Genomic DNA, 18,260 nt, shown 5'->3' with positions numbered 1-18,260 from the left:
TCTTCCAGCAGGCAAAAGTGCACTGGAAGTTTAAAAAGCAGTAAATCGGGCATTGAACATGAACACTCATAGTGCTACCATTACTTTACACTATATGCTAATCAATGTGGGCAATTGCATGCGAGAGTTTTCATCCACTGTGGAATTCATAAACCTATGCTGTCATTTATGTGCAAAATGGAAATAGGAAATGTGATGTTATAAAACATTCACTTTATCACAGATAAAATATATTATTTCAAGTTCTGTGCCGGTGCTGGTGTTATCTCCTAGCAACTGCACTAAAATGAGCTTTAACATGGATGCACATAATACCAGTTGTAACTAACAGTCTCTATCATCAGTATTTAAGTTCAGGTCAATGCTAAGTTTATGGGATTGGGCCGGAACTGCACATAAAAAAAAAAAGTTAGTGTAATTGGTTTGATTCAAATCTGGAAAGGGTTTGAACGCTTAGTTTTAGACGCATTATAAGGACAGTTAAAAATTCCAAAAATATTGTTACTTCTCCATAAGGTGAAACATGCAATCCAAATAAATGCTCAAGGTTCCGTAGCTCTTCCAGCAGGCAAAAGTGCACTGGAAGTTTAAAAAGCAGTAAATCGGGCATTGAACATGAACACTCATAGTGCTACCATTACTTTACACTATATGCTAATCAATGTGGGCAATTGCATGCGAGAGTTTTCATCCACTGTGGAATTCATAAACCTATGCTGTCATTTATGTGCAAAATGGAAATAGGAAATGTGATGTTATAAAACATTCACTTTATCACAGATAGAATATATTATTTCAAGTTCTGTGCCGGTGCTGGTGTTATCTCCTAGCAACTGCACTAAAATGAGCTTTAACATGGATGCACATAATACCAGTTGTAACTAACAGTCTCTATCATCAGTATTTCTTCAGGTCAATGCTAAGTTTATGGGATTGGGCCGGAACTGCACATAAAAAAAAAAAAGTTAGTGTAATTGGTTTGATTCAAATCTGGAAAGGGTTTGAACGCTTAGTTTTAGACGCATTATGAGGACAGTTAAAAATTCCAAAAATATTGTTACTTCTCCATAAGGTGAAACATGCAATCCAAATAAATGTTCAAGGTTCCGTAGCTCTTCCAGCAGGCAAAAGTGCACTGGAAGTTTAAAAAGCAGTAAATCGGGCATTGAACATGAACACTCATAGTGCTACCATTACTTTACACTATATGCTAATCAATGTGGGCAATTGCATGCGAGAGTTTTCATCCACTGTGGAATTCATAAACCTATGCTGTCATTTATGTGCAAAGACTTTGGAAATACACCTGAACATTAAAACTACAACTGTAAGCAAAAAACCCTTTGTAGCAGTTTACAATATCCAGAAGTAAAAAAAAAAAACAAAACAAAAACAAAACAAAACAAAAAAAGAACCAAAAACAAACAACACACAACAAAAATGAATTAAAATGTTTTTGTTTCTTTGTTATGAATTGAGTTCTACACACAATATATTTACTTCATTTTCACAATAACAGGTAATTACTGTACCTTCCCACAGTCCATGTCATGTTTAATCAGCATGCAAATATTACGTAAAGCAAGATTTGGTTAGGCACTTTCAGCTAAAATGATGTTAATATGACAATGCAACAAATCAGTGGAATGTCTATTCTGCACATTGCACACACTACAAAAACAACAAAAACAAACAGCATGATGTTGCATGTACCTATTTTCATTTTCAAAACAGAGTTCCAGCAGAAAGTGTGATTCTAGGAACTTTATTTGCTCAAAAGTGGACAATAAAAGTTTACACTATAGTAAGTATTCACAGTAATCAATTGAATGCAGTGACTTGAATACAAATGCCTGGATCATCCAAAACTGTTTTCAAGCTTCAAATAATGATGTATTTGCAGTAGTCACCTTATCTTAGCTTCCTTGGCCTCTTGCATCTGCTGCTCCAGCTCTTTTCTGTACTGCTGCTTCTTCCTTCTTGCTGCACTCTCTGTTTCCCTTCGGCCTTGAGAACACAGATAAAGGTGGAATACAGTAAAAGGGTGCAACTCAAAGGAGATGAAATCTTATTGTGAACTGGTTTTGTTTTCTACTGTTATCTACTTTCAACTAAAAATACACATTTGGTCTACTTTTCTTTGAGGAGGAACATGTTGCAGCTGTTGGAACTTATATAATGATATACCGTCGGATTGTGTATTTGGTTAAAAACATTGATTGTGAGCGCCTTGAGCACCTTTGAGTGGATATGTTGCGTGTTATTAATGTCTATATTATTGTTATTATTATCGTTATTACTTGTTCTTTCTGAGCCTGTTGCATTTGTTCAAGCTGCACTAGTGTACTACTACACCCAGAGTCTAAAGCTGCACTTGCAAGTCCAAACAAGTCACTGCAACAATTGAATGCTCACAGCATTAGTCATGGTGCCATGGGATTAGACTGTAAAGTTGCTCCATATTCTTAAAATGAAAATAACATATAATATCATTACACTTATTGGAAGCGGCAAAACAAAGTAGATCAGAGAGAGTTGAGTGAGAGGTGAGGTTAAATGCATATTCTACAGACCCTTGCATCTGCATGTACGAGCATATGAAAATTAATTTGGCCTATACAGAAGCATTCCATGGTTATAAGCAAGAGCTGTTTCTCAAGCAAGCTATAACAAGCCTCACAAGAGAGTGAACAGGGATACCACCATTCAGTGAAGCAAACATGAAATGTAGCAGTCTGGAATGGATGAGGCTGCTTACAAACAGTCTTCCACAAGAGCTGCATCAACATCAAACTAAGGCAAAATCATCCCAGGCCAGTGACATCCATCTAAAAAACCAGCAGGATGGAGTTCTAATCACACCTTCAGGGACTAACATGACAAACTCCAAAGCACAAGACTTTGCTTTGACTCTCCTCCATGCTTACCAAGTTCTACCCCAACAGGTACTACAATTATAGGATAAATTGTCTCTTCATGAATACCCAATAGCTTCTAGTGGTCTGAGGTCACAGTTTCTTTGTAAGTCTCACTGTGTTTCAAGAGGACAGTAAAGTAAAATGAGAGTATTACAGAAGCAAGTATTTACTGGTGAGTTTTGATCCTTATTTCATGAGGTAAACACAGCAAAGATATAGAAGTGCTCACCAGTTCCCATCTGAGTAACACTTCTTTACCTTCATGACATTCACGGACACCACCATCCACTCAACCCACAGATGTCTATGGGAGGATCAAACTTTGTCCTCACTTTCCAGTCTGGCTAGTGCAAACTAATCAGGTTTCCCATTTCATTTCTCCACTCCACACACCTCATAAACTGAGATAGCTAGATAAAACTTTACAGGTCAATATTTGCTGATATAATCCTCTCCTTATCATTGTATTGAGAGAAACAAACAAACCTGCCAATTATGGTACACCTGGACAGCAATCAATCTGATCTACTGGGCAAGTTCATTCTAAAAACACAAAGCAAATTACACTCCATTACATCGCACTATGATTGACAACACAATATTACGTGCAAAACGTCCACTTGTCAAACTGTCTGAATGTAAAAAAGGCATTCCCAGAGATGGGAAACAAATGTACAATTTGACAGTAATCACCAAAAAGACTGATGAACACCCTGATCTTCTGGTGGAAGCAAGATTATGTCCACTAATAATCATATTATGTGGATTATTTCCCTTTAAGAATTTCCCATACATATTCAGCTGTTAGTTTTGAAAATCAATGATCACCTAAAGGCAGGCTGCTCTCCTCAGCATGTGTAGCTGATTTAGCTCTGGCAGGTCTCTCTGGCTCTTCCTGTTTAAGGGCTGGTTTAGGTCTGTAGAATGAGATTAGACCATACATTATTCAAATGTAGCAATGGTCATCAGAAAACTTGTAACTTCTTCTTGCATGCTTTTCATTGAGTAAAGGTTGATCAAGTCTTACAATATTATGTGTTGATTAGTTGGCTAAATGCAGACATGCTACCATCTACCTGAAGCAACAAATCTAGAGCTACATACAGTAAGAGCAATTTTATAGCTAGTGATAATAACAAGTGGGCAAAATAAATAAAAAATTGTTCGACAGCATGTAAATTGCCTACATTGCCGGACCAAAGTCTGGGTGGTTTCAAAGAATATCACGGAAATACTTGTGTGTTATATGCAACTCAACAGGCAAACATGACTCTCAAATAAAGGAGACTTTTTTATATTCTCTTGTCGGTACATAATGAGACATATTGCAGCTTTAAGGGAGACTAAGCAGCTCTGAGGTAGTCTTTGGGTTCAGGCAGGAAAAAAAATTGCAGTAGGGATCTTAGGATTTGACCCACACCCCACAGCTCATGCAAACATTTGCAAATGTTAACATTTAGTATTTTAACCTGACCTTTTTGACCCCATGACCTAAGACCTTAAGCAAATGTTTCATGCATATAATCATCAGCACAGAAGGAAACATATACAACATCTTTAAATTGATGGCCAAACATTTCTTTTTCCACTTGTGTTGCTCATCTACAATTGCAGCTCCTTTTACCATAGATTCCATCTTTCAAAACAGAATATGAGATGCATATACATAGCATGCATACAGCAAGATACTATTTTTGCATCAGAATGCTTGAGAATGGGACATACACAAGATCATTGCAAAATAATCTCTTCGTGGAAATTTGCTCTCTCTCTCTCTTGCTGCATACCTTTCGTCGTTCGTGAAAGTCCGACTTCTCCCTGCTTTACTCTGACTCTGATAAAGGTGAAAACGAATGAAGAAAGAACTTTATCAATAAGTGTATGCCCATATTTACTATTCTAAATTTACATCAAACATTTGTCATGAGATTAACGAGACATTAACTATTATATACAATTCAAATTTGATAAATCACTTGTCACAGCTCCTTCATTTGTACATCTATACTCATAAACACTTTACTGTCTCATGCTTGGAATAAATCTGGAAAACATTACTTCATTATGAAACAAGGCAAATGGCAAGCGATGTCTCGCCTGCTTATCACAGTTTTTTTCAATGTAAGTTCATTAAACTCTTGACCTCTGACCTTGTCAGACTTTACCAATATTAAAGGTACATGGTCCCGGTGTTTTAGTCAAATGCATACGCGGGCACAAGGCGCAAGTTTCCTATAGAGACCTACGCTATCGACTCCTTTTTAGCGCTTACACTGTGGCCCACTTCCCCGTGTCCTAAGAAGTCCTATCCACTGTAGTCAGTGGTCCGATCACAGTTCGGTTCATGATTTGGCTGAGAGGGATGAAAGCTTTAGCAAACTTTTTTTGTGATGTCATAATAAGAAGCACATATGCACGCACCCTGGCATTACTACAGACTGCGCGATGCGCAGAGAAGACAACGAAGGCAACGTTACTTAGCAACACCTACGCACTTTACTCTTGATGACAGCTCAACTCCGGTAATCTTCGTATCAATGCTAACAGTGATCGGCAGTATCATCAACAGCGCCCTCTACACTACCGGGACTATGCACCTTTAAAATTTGACCGGCATCTTTAGAAGATGTGCCTATGGTGTGACCTTGGCGGCCATAGCTCAAAGTTGTGGAAAGTTACGGAAAGTGCACCACAATATTGCAAGTATGGTGCTTATCAGGTAAAGTTCATTAACCTTTGACCTTATCGGACTTTACCAATATTCGAACTTGACCAGCGTCTTTAGGTAACGTACCTGTGATGTGAATTTGGTGGTCATACTGTCACTCAAAGCTATTGAGAGTACACCACAATACTATGAGTACAGTACATATCATGCGAAGTTCATTGACCGTTTGATCATTTGATCTTGTGGGACTTCACCTATATTTGAACCTGGTCGACATCTTAGGGGATGTACTTGTGGTGTGAGTCCAACTGATATTTGTCACAATGTTCTCACACTAAATACAAATACAGTACTGTGCATTTTGAGCATGCATCCTCAACAACAAAAAGTCTCTTCATCTCACATGATGCTAATACTTACTGATGAGCATCATTAGGTATAACAACATCTGTTCCTATCACTCACCCAATCATACACCAAAGGCTCTTCAAGGCTTTCCCGTACCCTTGGACGATATGATCTGGAAAATAAAATGATAAGAGTCATTCCACTGGTACTAAGAATTCACCTCAACTGAGGGCTGTTTTATGAATTAATTATGTGTTGAATTCCTCACTGAAGGCAATACAAAGAGGAAAAAGTCACATGTATTAGTCAACATGACTACTTTCTCCATAATGCTTACCTATCATACAGCTCCCCACCTCTGGGACCCCCTTGAGGCCCTCCTGTAGGAACCTCATCACTGAAGCGAACTCTCCTGCAATACCACAAGAGACAAGAGAAATGTACATAACATACAATGTCACACATACCAGGAACTGACTGCCTGGGTGGTGAATGTAGTTTAATATCTCTCTTATTATCATAAGGTATGGACACAATTTTCAGAAAGTTTTCTGAACAGGTTTCACGTAAATCTCTGATAATCTTTTACACTTAGATAAGGCTGGGTCTCCCTTGATTCTCACTCTTGGATAATCAACACTACGCCCAAATTCATTAAATTCTTCTGTCGAGATGTTTTCATTGCAACAGATTGCAAAATTGCCCTACATCGATAAGCACTGACTTTATCAGTGTTTTAGTAGTAGCCATGATAAAAAAATCATGGGCATACATACTCGAGTAGGATTCGAACCTACGACCTCCTGATCTCCGGACAGGCATCATCTCCACTAGACCACCGAGCTTCTGCCCAACAGCAAGTGTTGGTTCTAATCCTTATAGCATGCAGCGGGTACTGAATAATTACACAGTAATACAAGGAGTGACCAGCAATGCAGGCTGAAAGGGTCAGTTTACAACAAACACCCTCTTGTCAGCATGCTTTCTATTCCTACTGTCTTTTGCACTAGTACTATTTGTATCTCCTCAATCCAAAGTCTTTTGAAAATACCAAAGACAATAACATAAACAAAGGAAATTCAAACATTTGTTAGAAATCACAGAAAAAGGATAACTAACAACAAACTTAATGGTATTGTAAATAGTTTAATTGAATGGAATGTATCACTGTACATGTAACACTGTGCCACACTTACTCTGAAATACATTGTACTTAATGACAAATAGAAGTTTAAATCACCTTCTGTCATAGTCATCATATGGATCTCTCCTGCTTGATCTTCTGCCATCCTGCAGAGAGAGAGAGAAAAAAACAAACACCATTCATCAAATTTTTCAGTAAGAAAATCAGCGCGGTGCATTCATAGTCAAAACATATTAGAAGGTTGGTAAATTATACTTTCTGGTTCAGAGACATGCAAAGTTCTTGCATATTCAGCAATTGACAATGCATTTTACAAATCAGAGGTGACATTACTTGAGAAGGTTTGCATCTCTATACGAGGTAAAGTTATATCTAATGAATGTGGGAAACTAATTTACAAGACAAAAAAAAAAAAAAAAAATCAGTGTTACAGGGCTTGATTGTGAGTCTATGTGTACATCTACAACAATGACTATGACAAAAATACAGCAAACATCTTGAGATAGAAAATTTTTTCCATCAGAGAACAGAAAAGAAAACATAATATTGTTCAATGATGACATGATAAAACTTTCACACATGTTTTTGATATCTACAGTTCATGTCTAAAATACATTTGCCCAATAAACATGTGTCAAAATAAAAATACAATATATTCATTAACATTCCATTAAGATACAACTTTGAAATTGATTGCTCAAATACTACGGAAGTAATTCAATCCACAAGGTTTTGGTAAAATTATGGTTACCATGGCAACGCATTGTCCGACAAACACAAAAAACATGTCTTGCACATCTATACCTCAATATCATCATCTACCCTAAGTTTCATTTAAATTGCTTCAAAACTGTAGGAGGAGTTTGCGACGCAAGATTTTGCAACAGACCGCCCGCCCGACCAACATCACGGTGATTCCTATATACCCACTTCACACTATGAATAATTAATAATTATTAATAATTAGGAGCAGTGTTTATCAACTGAATATGCTTCTTCCACATGTGTCCCTACAGATGGAATTTATTTCACATCACATTGTCCTTAAAATACACCTTGGGCAAGTTGTGGAGGGGGGGGGGGGGGCCTGATTATAATGTGTGAAGCATGAATAGAATGTGAGTCCATCAGTAAAGTGGTTTATTACTACACATTACAATAAATGAGCTCGTCTTTTGCAAGCTAATTCAGCATTTAAGAATGTGAGAGGAGCTTACTGAAGCACTCTAAAACTGTTTTGTGGAAAACAGTACCCATATGCACAATGTTCTGTCTAGATAACTCTTACTGCAAACACACAGCAATTTCCATTATCCATGTTAATAGGAATGAGAGTTGTATCATTTTATCTCTGAAGTATATTGTGTCTTCATGGGTTTTGAAAAGTACAACCTTTGCAAAGAAATTAAAGAGAGCATCATTTGCACTGGGAGAGAATGTAAAAAAAAAAAAAATGGAAATAGCACAGGACAAAATTTTTGATAAATTTATGTGTTTAAAATAAACACACTGTTACTGTGGATTTCCTGCCAGATGATTGAATTCATGTCAAACTTAAAAAGGTAAAAAGAACGGACTATACAGGGACAAGGGAATTTTCAGCACAAGGTTATAAAGTGAATTTACAAAAGTGGATGTGCTAAATCAAATACCGATACTGTTACATCTTCAACTGTAAAAAGTAAATATGAAAATAGACAATGCCATGTAATGCCATTTGAGAGTTACAGAAAGATATCAGCACTGCAATAATCCTCCACATCATCAAATCAACTTTTTGTTGCAAAGAATATACAGTTGCATGAATAATGTATAAAAATGAAAGATGGTTATAAAAAGTGAGATGATGAGCAGGAATTTAAAAGAAACCATGTGTTGTCTGACAGGGATGTTTTTATGGTCCTACATATGTGACCCTGCACCTCAAAACAAACAAAAAGTCGCCAGACATGAATTTTTTAATTAGTTAAGACCATATTCTGAAAGAGCAGACTTTAAGCTTTAAAATGATGTATAACTCAAATCAAATGGACTCTCCTAACCTATCTAAATATTGGAAAGAAAGCACAAACTCAGGAAAAGTGTGAAGTGAGAAAAGAGGCTCTGAAGTGCAGTGTCTATTCAAGCGCTTAATCTTTACCAAACCGTGCTGGCTGTGCGATGAATGGGACAAAAAAACAGGAAGTAAACCACCAGAGTAACAACAATGAAGGGATTATTAGATTAAACTGATATTAAGCATGCCTCATTAACACATTCTGTCCATAATTAATGCCAATTTTCAAAGCAGTAGCACTATCCTTTCCAAAGTTATTACAGTTGAAAGTGAAGAATGTGGACAAGGTTTTTCAGAAATGAAAAGGGGATTCTAAAGACACACCTAATCACACTATTCTACCAAAAAATGTTCCAGATAAATTGCTAAAAGAACACACTTTCCTGCCCGTTTTATGATACCAAATCTTAGCATAATGTAAAAGAAGACCCGCTCTTTCAGAAAATATGAAAAAGTCAAGTTCGGCTAGGTTGACCCATTTCACCTATTTTCAGTCCTCACGCAAAATCAGAGTGTGCGACTTTATGTTCGTTTTGAGGTGCACGGTCACATATAGAAGTAGACTAGAAAGATAAGTTCAGGCAATGTTTACGTCTAGTCACTGGTGATCATGTATCTTTTGAGTGAGTAATAGTGGATGCTTTTCAATTTTTGCCTTGATCCATATACTGAATGAATCAAACATTTTCTGGGTCCAGCTCACTTCATCATTCAAAGACAATTTTGATAGGACACACCAGGTGAATCCTCTTCCAAAATGATCCACATACCATTTATTTTCACTTCCAAGAAAGTTCAGTTCAGTATACATTAGAAATGTTTTAATGTTATTACCTATTACACATGCACTCATCATCTGTCTTCTGTCATACAATATTCTCCAGCCTTCACTCCTATCTCCTGCCACAACATTTAGCAAAAATGTATACACAGCGCTTTCTCGTCCATGATCAACTAAAATACATTTGCCCAATAAACATGTGTCAAAATAAAAATACAATATATTCATTAACATTCCATTAAGATACAACTTTGATGTCATGTTCCAAAAATTGTACAACAATTTCAGACATTGAGGGATACATTGAATTAGTATTTATTACATATCACTACACTCAAACAATTCAATGAAAGTCATCATCTTTGTGAGCCAGCATAAACTAACCTCATCATATCTATTGAGGTAAGGATCACTGTGGGCTGGCTTCAGACTCCTGGGTTGGTAGTAGTCCAAGTCATCATAGCGACTGGTGAGGAGCATATACAAATTATGAATGAAGAAACCTCATACAGTATGTGTTTAGGCTTCAGGGGAGGAGAAAGTCACTTCATTTGATACAATACAGTATAATAAACTCAATACATGAGTAACATTCCTTTTTTCCTGATAACTGGACAAAGTGTAAATGTTTAAGGCAGGGCTGCACACTAACCCATTTTTTCTGCCGGTCCGACATGTCTCTGTCGGACCGGTAGATGCCCCATTTTACCATTTTTTACCGGTCCGAACAGAAAACTTACCGGTCAACAACGGCAACCTAAAAAAAAAAACATTAAATTACTTCCAAACTTATTTTCTTGTTTTTATGGACGTACCCCCCCCCCACATGTACATTTTACTGATTAATGTCTTTTTAAACTTGAATTATTTATTGCACAAGAAATAAAAAAATGAGAAAAACATAGAATGTTTGTTCGTGAATTACAGTGTAAAATGATAATGAAAAAAAAATCAGATTGTATCATGCGTTTGTGACTTTTTCTAAACATCGGCGCACGAACTTGCTGCATAACCGTGATTTAATGAATTATTTTAGCTGTGATATTTTCTGATGCACGAGCTACAAGGGGTTCTTTATTTTTCTTTCGACACTCTCTTCGCATTTGTGCATGCGTTCTGAAAGGTACACGACATGCAGGGCCGAATTCGCAATCCTCTTTGCGCCCATTTCTACCTCAAATATCAGCGGGATTGTGACGATTTCATGAATTACTTCGGCTGTAACATTTTATGATGCACGCACCAAAAGGGGTGAAAATGTGTCCTTTATTTTTTTGCCGATATAAACTCTTCGAATTTCGTAAGTGTGTTCTTAAAAGATGTACCACACGGCCGAATTCATGATACTTTTTGCGCCTATTTTTACCTCAAATATCAGCGGGATTGTGACGATTTCATGAATTACTTCGGCTGTAATCTTTTATGATTCATGCGCCAAAAGGGGTTGAAAATGTGTCCTTTATTTTTTCCCGATAAACTCTTCGAATTTCGTAAGTGCGTTCTTAAAAGTTGTTCCACACCGCCGAATTCATGATACTTTTTGTGCCTATATTTCTACCTCAAATATCAGCGGGATTGTGACGATTTCATGAATTACTTCGGCTGTAATCCTTTATGATTCACGCGCCAAAAGGGGTTGAAAATGTATCCTTTTATTTTTTCACGATAAACTCTTCGATTTTCGTAAGTGCGTTCTTAAAAGATGTTCCACGCCGCCGAATTCATGATACTTTTTGCGCCTATATTTCTACCTCAAATATCAGCGGGATTGTGACGATTTCATGAATTACTTCAGCTGTAATCTTTTATGATTCACGCGCCAAAAGGGGTTGAAAATGTGTCCTTTTATTTTTTCCCGATAAACTCTTCGAATTTCGTAAGTGCGTTCTTAAAAGATGTTCCACACCGCCGAATTCATGATACATTTTGCGCCTATTTCTACCTCAAACAAATTATCAGCGGAATTGTGGCAATTTCATGAATTACTTTGGGTGTAACTTTTTGTGATCTCATGCACGCACCAGCTAACATGGTTGAAAATGCGTTCTTTATTTTTCTCCCCACAATCTCTTCGCATTCCGTACATAAAGATATACGACACGGCCGAATTCATGATCCTTTTTGCGCCTATTTCTACCTCAAATATCAGCGGGATTGCGATGATTTCATGAATAACTTCGGCTGTATTCTTTCATGATGAACGCGCCAAAATGTGTCCTGTATTTTTCTCCCAATAATCTCTTCACATATCGTATACATGCGTTCTTAAAAGGTAGGCCTATACGACACGGCCGAATTCACGGTCCTTTTAGCGCCTATTTCTACATCAAATATCAGCGGGATTGCGATATTTCATTAATTATTTCGGCTGTAATCTTTTGTGATACACGCGACAGAAGGGTTGAAAATAAGTTCTTTATTTTTCTCCCGATAATCTCTTCACATTTGTGAATGCGTTTTCAAAATTATACACTGCACGCAGGGCCGAATTCGAGATTCTTTTGCGCCTATTATTGTTTACTCAAATTTCAACGGGATTGCGATAATTTCATGAATTACTCTTTGGCTGTAATCTATATGATGCAAGCGCCAAAAGGGGTTGAAAATGTGTACATTATTTTTATCCCGCTAATCTCCTACCATTTAGTACATGCGTTGTTAAAAGGTATACGACATGGCCGAATTCACGATCCTTTTTGCGTCTATTTCTACCTCAAATATCAGCAGGATTGTGGCGAATTCATGAATTACTTCGGATGTAATCTTTTGTAATGCACGCACCAGAAGGGTAAAAATGTGTCCTTTATTTTTCTCCCGATAATCTCGTTGCATTTGTGCATGCGTTTTTGATAACCGACACGGCATGCAGGACTGGATTCAAGATCTTTTTTGCGCCTATTTATTTCCTCAAATTTCAACGGGTTTGTGTTGATTTCATGAATTGTTATTCGGCTGTAATCTTTTATGATGCACGCACCAAATTAATATGTCCTTATATTTTTTTCTCCTCTATAATCTCTTCGCATTTCGTACTTGTATGAGCTTTTGAAAGGTGTACGACGCGGCCGAATTCATGATCCTTTTTGGGACGATTTCTACCTGAAATATGTAAGCGGGACTGCGATGATTTCATGATTTTTTTTCTCCCTTGTATTATCTCTTTACATTTTTTAAAGGGCCGATTTCGTGATCCTTTTTGCGCCTATCTTCATTATGAGACCATTCTGAACGAATGAAAATATTCATTTACTGTATCGCTGAATATAGAATATGTTTTTACTTTTTCTAAAAATCGGCACAAGTAAAATAGTTCTAACATGTCAACTGCCACGCAGCTGCGAAGCCGGGATCGGATCGATCTTGCGTTAAAAAAAAAAATCATGAGTAAAATGACCCAGAAATGCGTGCGCTTCTATCAATGCTTCTTGTCTGGCATGACCGCCGATCGCAAGCAAACGAACAAACAAAACGGGATCGGGGAAACAATCCATGCATTTCAACAGTTACATTGTACCGTACACCCTTTGCATGTATTGCATAGCATGGCAGTGCGTGAGCAGCGCCAATGCGCAAGCGAGCGCGAATAACTGGTCGACTGCTAGTGCTCAAAACTAATATACAATTGTATGTTTACTTTACAAATTGCACCGGTAGACATATTCGAAAACTTGCATAAAACGTGTTGAACAATGCGATATCTTGCATTCTGTTTCTCCCTGATCGGGGCTGATCTTTTTCTTTCTACTGACCCCGCCAATGCTTTTTTTTTACTGGTCATGTCGGACCGGTAACTTGTGGATTTCCTGAAAAGTTACCGGTCCGACAGTGACTTTTGCCGGTCTTGACCGTCGGACCGGCGCCAGTGTGCAGCCCTGTTTAAGGCTTCTTATCAAAGAAATAATCAAGTCAAACATGCAAGACATAGAGGCCGAAAAACTGCATCTTGGTCATATGAGGGCCAAAGTCACTTCTGCAAGAATGGCCTAACAATTCTACCTTTTTCTATTACAGTGGAATATATGTTGTGTGTGTTGCAAATTTGTAATATGGTGATGTCCATCACATTTGTCAGAGCTCAAGCAGAGACCTGGAGAAGTTAAATCTTCACAGAAAAAGTTGCCTAAATATGCAAAAGACAATGCAAAGATCACTTAGACACCATTTGAATTTGGAGTCAAAACAAATGGTTTGTCATTTAGTCAGCCTAATCTGGGTAAAATATGCAATTTCTCTGTTCAAAAATTGCTGTGTTGCTGCCCTCATTTCTCTGCTGTTATTCCAAGTGACTTATTCTTATGTATAGCAGACCATTCTGTGAACTGCACTAAGCAACCAAAGAAATGTACATGTACACATGTAACATGCAGCTGTACATTAGCAATTTCCTTTTAGCATTTTGTTTATTATTACGGGCTATTTTACAGCAAATACATTTGATTTCTGGTAATTCTACTGGAATTCAAATGATGACAATATACCGACCTGAGAGGGTTTACGTCATGTCACAGGCCATGTGATACCCTGCAAAAATGATACAGCAAATTGCTGGACTCCAATAAATGCACTACAATAGATCTTCCCTGGGCTTAACTCTGTAAGATCCTGATACAAACATAGAAAATATAGTTAGTTCGTACCGATATCTCATCTCTTCTTCACGCTTCTGCCTAAGGATGTCCTCATAATCCAGAGGCTGGGGTGTACCCCATCCCTTCCTTGGACCTCTGGGGGGAAGGTCCTCATAACCCCTTGGTATAGGGGTCTGAGATGCCACCTCTCTATGGCTCTTGAGTGCCTCAAAAGAGCCATTTGTAGCCTGGTGTGAGTTGGGACCATTGGTCTGGTTGTATCCACTGGTAGGGAGGGGCTGTGTTTGATGGGTAGAAGCAGCATGTCCACAAATCATGCATTAGGAAGAAAGTCAAGACAGTGTGATTTGTATGAGTTTAAGTATGTCCACAGGTGAAATACTGACAACATGTGTGACCAATATAGACAATGAGCCACTCAGCACTCTCATTTAAAGATAATTATACAATGTATCTAGGAATGAAAAAAAAAAATAAAAAATCAGCATCCCAGTATTGTAGCAATACAGCCTCTATCATATCTTCTTTACACTTACTCATTTTGTCTGGGCCCTGTTGCACAAAAGTTGAGATCAAAATTAAGTTAGAAAATTAAACATAAGTCTCTGAATACTTAATTCTCATTGGCTGATACCTGATTTGTATTTTATTTTCTGACTTAAGATTGATTGCATCTTTTCATGGAAGAGGGCCCTGGTTTGAAAGTCTTTGTTTAATACTGGTTCAAATTTTTACATTTGTTGTTTCTATCCCGAACTCACATTCTAGAACTATTTTGAAGTACTAATCTGGGTTTTTGTTTCATCTGCAAATGGTTAATTACAAGTAAGTACAATTTTGAACACTGTTTATCCTTACAGCTTCATTGGGCTCGCCACCTCTCCTTTTGCCCTGTTCTCTCTGTTTCAGGAACTCATTGTACTCTTTGTTCCGCTGTATCCTGGCTCGCTCCTGAATATGAAAAATGCAAATGACATCAAAATGACTGCTGCAAGGTCCACACATGTAATGTACATGTAGGGTTGAATTATGATGTGAGCATTTTAATAAATGTCAAGCTAAGAGGATTTCAGAGCTAGTCTCCAAACAAGGCGATAGCCACATTGCGTTTGGCTATTAGTTGGGACAAACAGGAGTGCACTGCACAGAAAAATAACACATGTAAGGCTTTGAATGTAAAGAAGGCCTTTTTGCTGATTATTCAATATTTTATTTAACCGTCAACTTATTGTTTGGCTAAGTTGGGACAAACAGGAGTGCACTGCACAGAAAAATAACACATGTAAGGCTTTGAATGCAAAGAAGGCCTTTTTGTTGATTATTCAATATTCTATTTAACCGTCAACTTATGCAGAGTTGACTGCCTAACAAAATTCTTAAAGTCTCTTTATTTTTTTTTCTTTTAATGTTGGTGTCCATTTGTGACATCACAAATTGTTGTAGTCTTCGTATCTCATGACAGCTATACCAAAACTATGAAAATTCAAACTTTTGAATAGATTTTCCAATACTCCTCAAACTTTACTGAAGTGTTTAACTAATATTTCTGCATTCACTCTATCCACATACTGTAACACCAGAAATGTTTGTGTATATTTTAATTTCGCAAATTTCCTCAGAGCCGAGGTTCGCAAAATATGCACATAAAAGTTTTTATGTCTACACTATATGCATTGAATGCCAGTGGCAATTCTGGAAAATTTCACACCACACAAAAGGCCGTCGGCTCCAATTCGCGAAAATTTCACACCGTGAAAATATGTTGATTGACGGTTAACAGCTGGACTTTATTCCCTTTAAATACTGTATTTGTGGCAGAAAATAAATGCCATTTGGATTGCCTAGTCCTGTCTACATCTTCAATGGGCCAGGTGATAGAACATTTATTCATTTCATTTCATTCTTAAAGGACAAGTTCACCTTCATAAACATAAGGATTGAGAGAATGTAGCAATATTAGTAGAACACATCATTGAAAGTTTGAGGAAAATCGGACAATCTGTTCAAAAGTTATGAATTTTCGAAGTTTTTGTGCAGTAACCGCTGGATGAGAAGACTACTGCAGTGTATGAATAACTTAGATGTCACATGCGTACAACAATATAAGGAAAATATAAAGAGAAATTCAGAAAATTACATCTTTTGAAAAAAGTACACATTCCCCTGACTCATTACCGACAAATGTTATGGGTAATATTATTCCCCCTGCCTTTAGAAAGAGGCAAGTCAAGTGCTCTTCTTTTATTATGCAAAAAAGTGAAAATATGTTGAACTTTCTTTATAATTTCTTTATACTGTTGTACGCATTTGACTCACGAGCTGTAGTAGTCTCCTCATCCAGCGGTTCAAACACAAAAATGTTAAAAATTCATAACTTTTGCATCGATTGTCCAATTTTCCTCAAACTTTCACTGATGTGTTCTACTAATATTGTTGCATTCTCTCAATCCTTATGTTTATGAAGGTGAACTTGTCCTTTAATGGCAAGTGTTATTCAATATGTAGCAATATGATATGCTGTATCACTATATAACTTAGAAGGTAATCTGGACAATAAGTACATGAGTTAATGAAACATTCGGAAAACTGCCTTGAGCCATTACATACCTTCGCAGAATTTCGCTCTCCAATCGGCAATGATTTGCCTTCCCCTTCTAGATTAGATCTCTGCATTGCAGATCGCTTATTTTTCTGTAACAATCAAAATTTAACATTGCAGTAAGTCACAGCTGAGATGTTTATGGTTCTTTATTACATAATATGAAACTACAAGTAGTATACTGACAAAATTTCATGTACACTGAGAAGAAATATATGTGCGTGTGTATAAATATTATATATAGAGAGAGTGCGAGAAGGGGTCCCGACCGTGTACAGCACCAGTGTTCATTATTTATTCAGTGCGAGAAGAAGAGCATTCGTGGACGTAGCTAGTGATCAACGTGTGTGTTTATTGCCGAGCTTTTGGCCTCGTTAGGACCTTCATCAGGGCTTATTGGTGCCGGATATAAAGACTTGTGGTGGTGTCAGTGTGGGTTTTATATATATATATATATATATATAATTTGCAGCAAAACTTGCACATAGACGTGGCTGATGTCGGGTTGCCCCCCTTTATTCAAGCTTTTGGGCGAAATGCCCTTCTTCAGGATCTACACAGTCAATGAAAACAACGTATATATATATTATACAAAATCAATCTAAATATTGAATCATACTAAAATTCAATGTTATACATTCCAAAATATTATCAACATATCAATAAATACAAAACATACATAATTACAACACATTTTTGAACAATTTAAAACAAATGATCATACTATTACTAAATACAATCTCAGAACAAAACTTACTGTGTTGATGCTGATTGGGGTCTTATGATATTGTCATGTGTAAAAGTTATGGACGGGTGTATCTTATATGTGTTTGTGTGTATGGGGGGGGGGGCGTTTCTATACTGAGGCTCGTTCTCATTTAATCAGTCAAAAACTACCAATACTCAATTTTCAACCATCCGGTAATATAAGACTGCACTCAGCATCAACACAGTAAGTTTTGTTCTGAAGATGTATTTCGTAATAGTATGATCGTTTGTTTTTTGTGAAAAAATGTGTTGTAATTATGTATGTTTTGTATTTATTGATTCGTTGAGAATATTTTGGAATGTATAATATTGAATTTTAGTATGATTTAATATTTAGGTTGATTCTGGGGATTCGTTGTTGTCACCGACTGTGTAGATCCTGAAGAAGG

At 37.1% G+C, this 18,260-nt stretch overlaps 1 protein-coding gene and 1 non-coding gene across 2 annotated transcripts in view; both read right to left on the bottom strand.

The window, feature by feature from the left end:
• Positions 1-18,260, bottom strand: part of LOC140233835 (uncharacterized) — a 163,166-nt gene that overhangs the window by 127,286 nt on the left and 17,620 nt on the right. The window contains exons 5-14 of the mRNA XM_072313928.1: positions 17,112-17,195; positions 15,346-15,455; positions 14,553-14,801; positions 10,300-10,381; positions 7,175-7,224; positions 6,281-6,346; positions 6,052-6,106; positions 4,706-4,752; positions 3,747-3,835; positions 1,911-2,007 (exon numbers count right to left, since the gene is read on the bottom strand). Of these exons, the coding sequence (XP_072170029.1) occupies positions 1,911-2,007; positions 3,747-3,835; positions 4,706-4,752; positions 6,052-6,106; positions 6,281-6,346; positions 7,175-7,224; positions 10,300-10,381; positions 14,553-14,801; positions 15,346-15,455; positions 17,112-17,195 (929 nt within the window). The remainder of the gene's footprint in view (positions 1-1,910; positions 2,008-3,746; positions 3,836-4,705; positions 4,753-6,051; positions 6,107-6,280; positions 6,347-7,174; positions 7,225-10,299; positions 10,382-14,552; positions 14,802-15,345; positions 15,456-17,111; positions 17,196-18,260) is intronic.
• On the bottom strand, positions 6,707-6,779 carry Trnas-gga (transfer RNA serine (anticodon GGA)). Its single transcript has one exon. It is a non-coding gene; the product is annotated as a tRNA-Ser (tRNA).

The sequence above is a fragment of the Diadema setosum genome, chromosome 10 (assembly GCF_964275005.1).
Source record: "Diadema setosum chromosome 10, eeDiaSeto1, whole genome shotgun sequence".
Lineage (NCBI taxonomy): Eukaryota > Metazoa > Echinodermata > Echinoidea > Diadematoida > Diadematidae > Diadema > Diadema setosum.
This window is presented reverse-complemented; position numbering and strand designations above follow the sequence as displayed.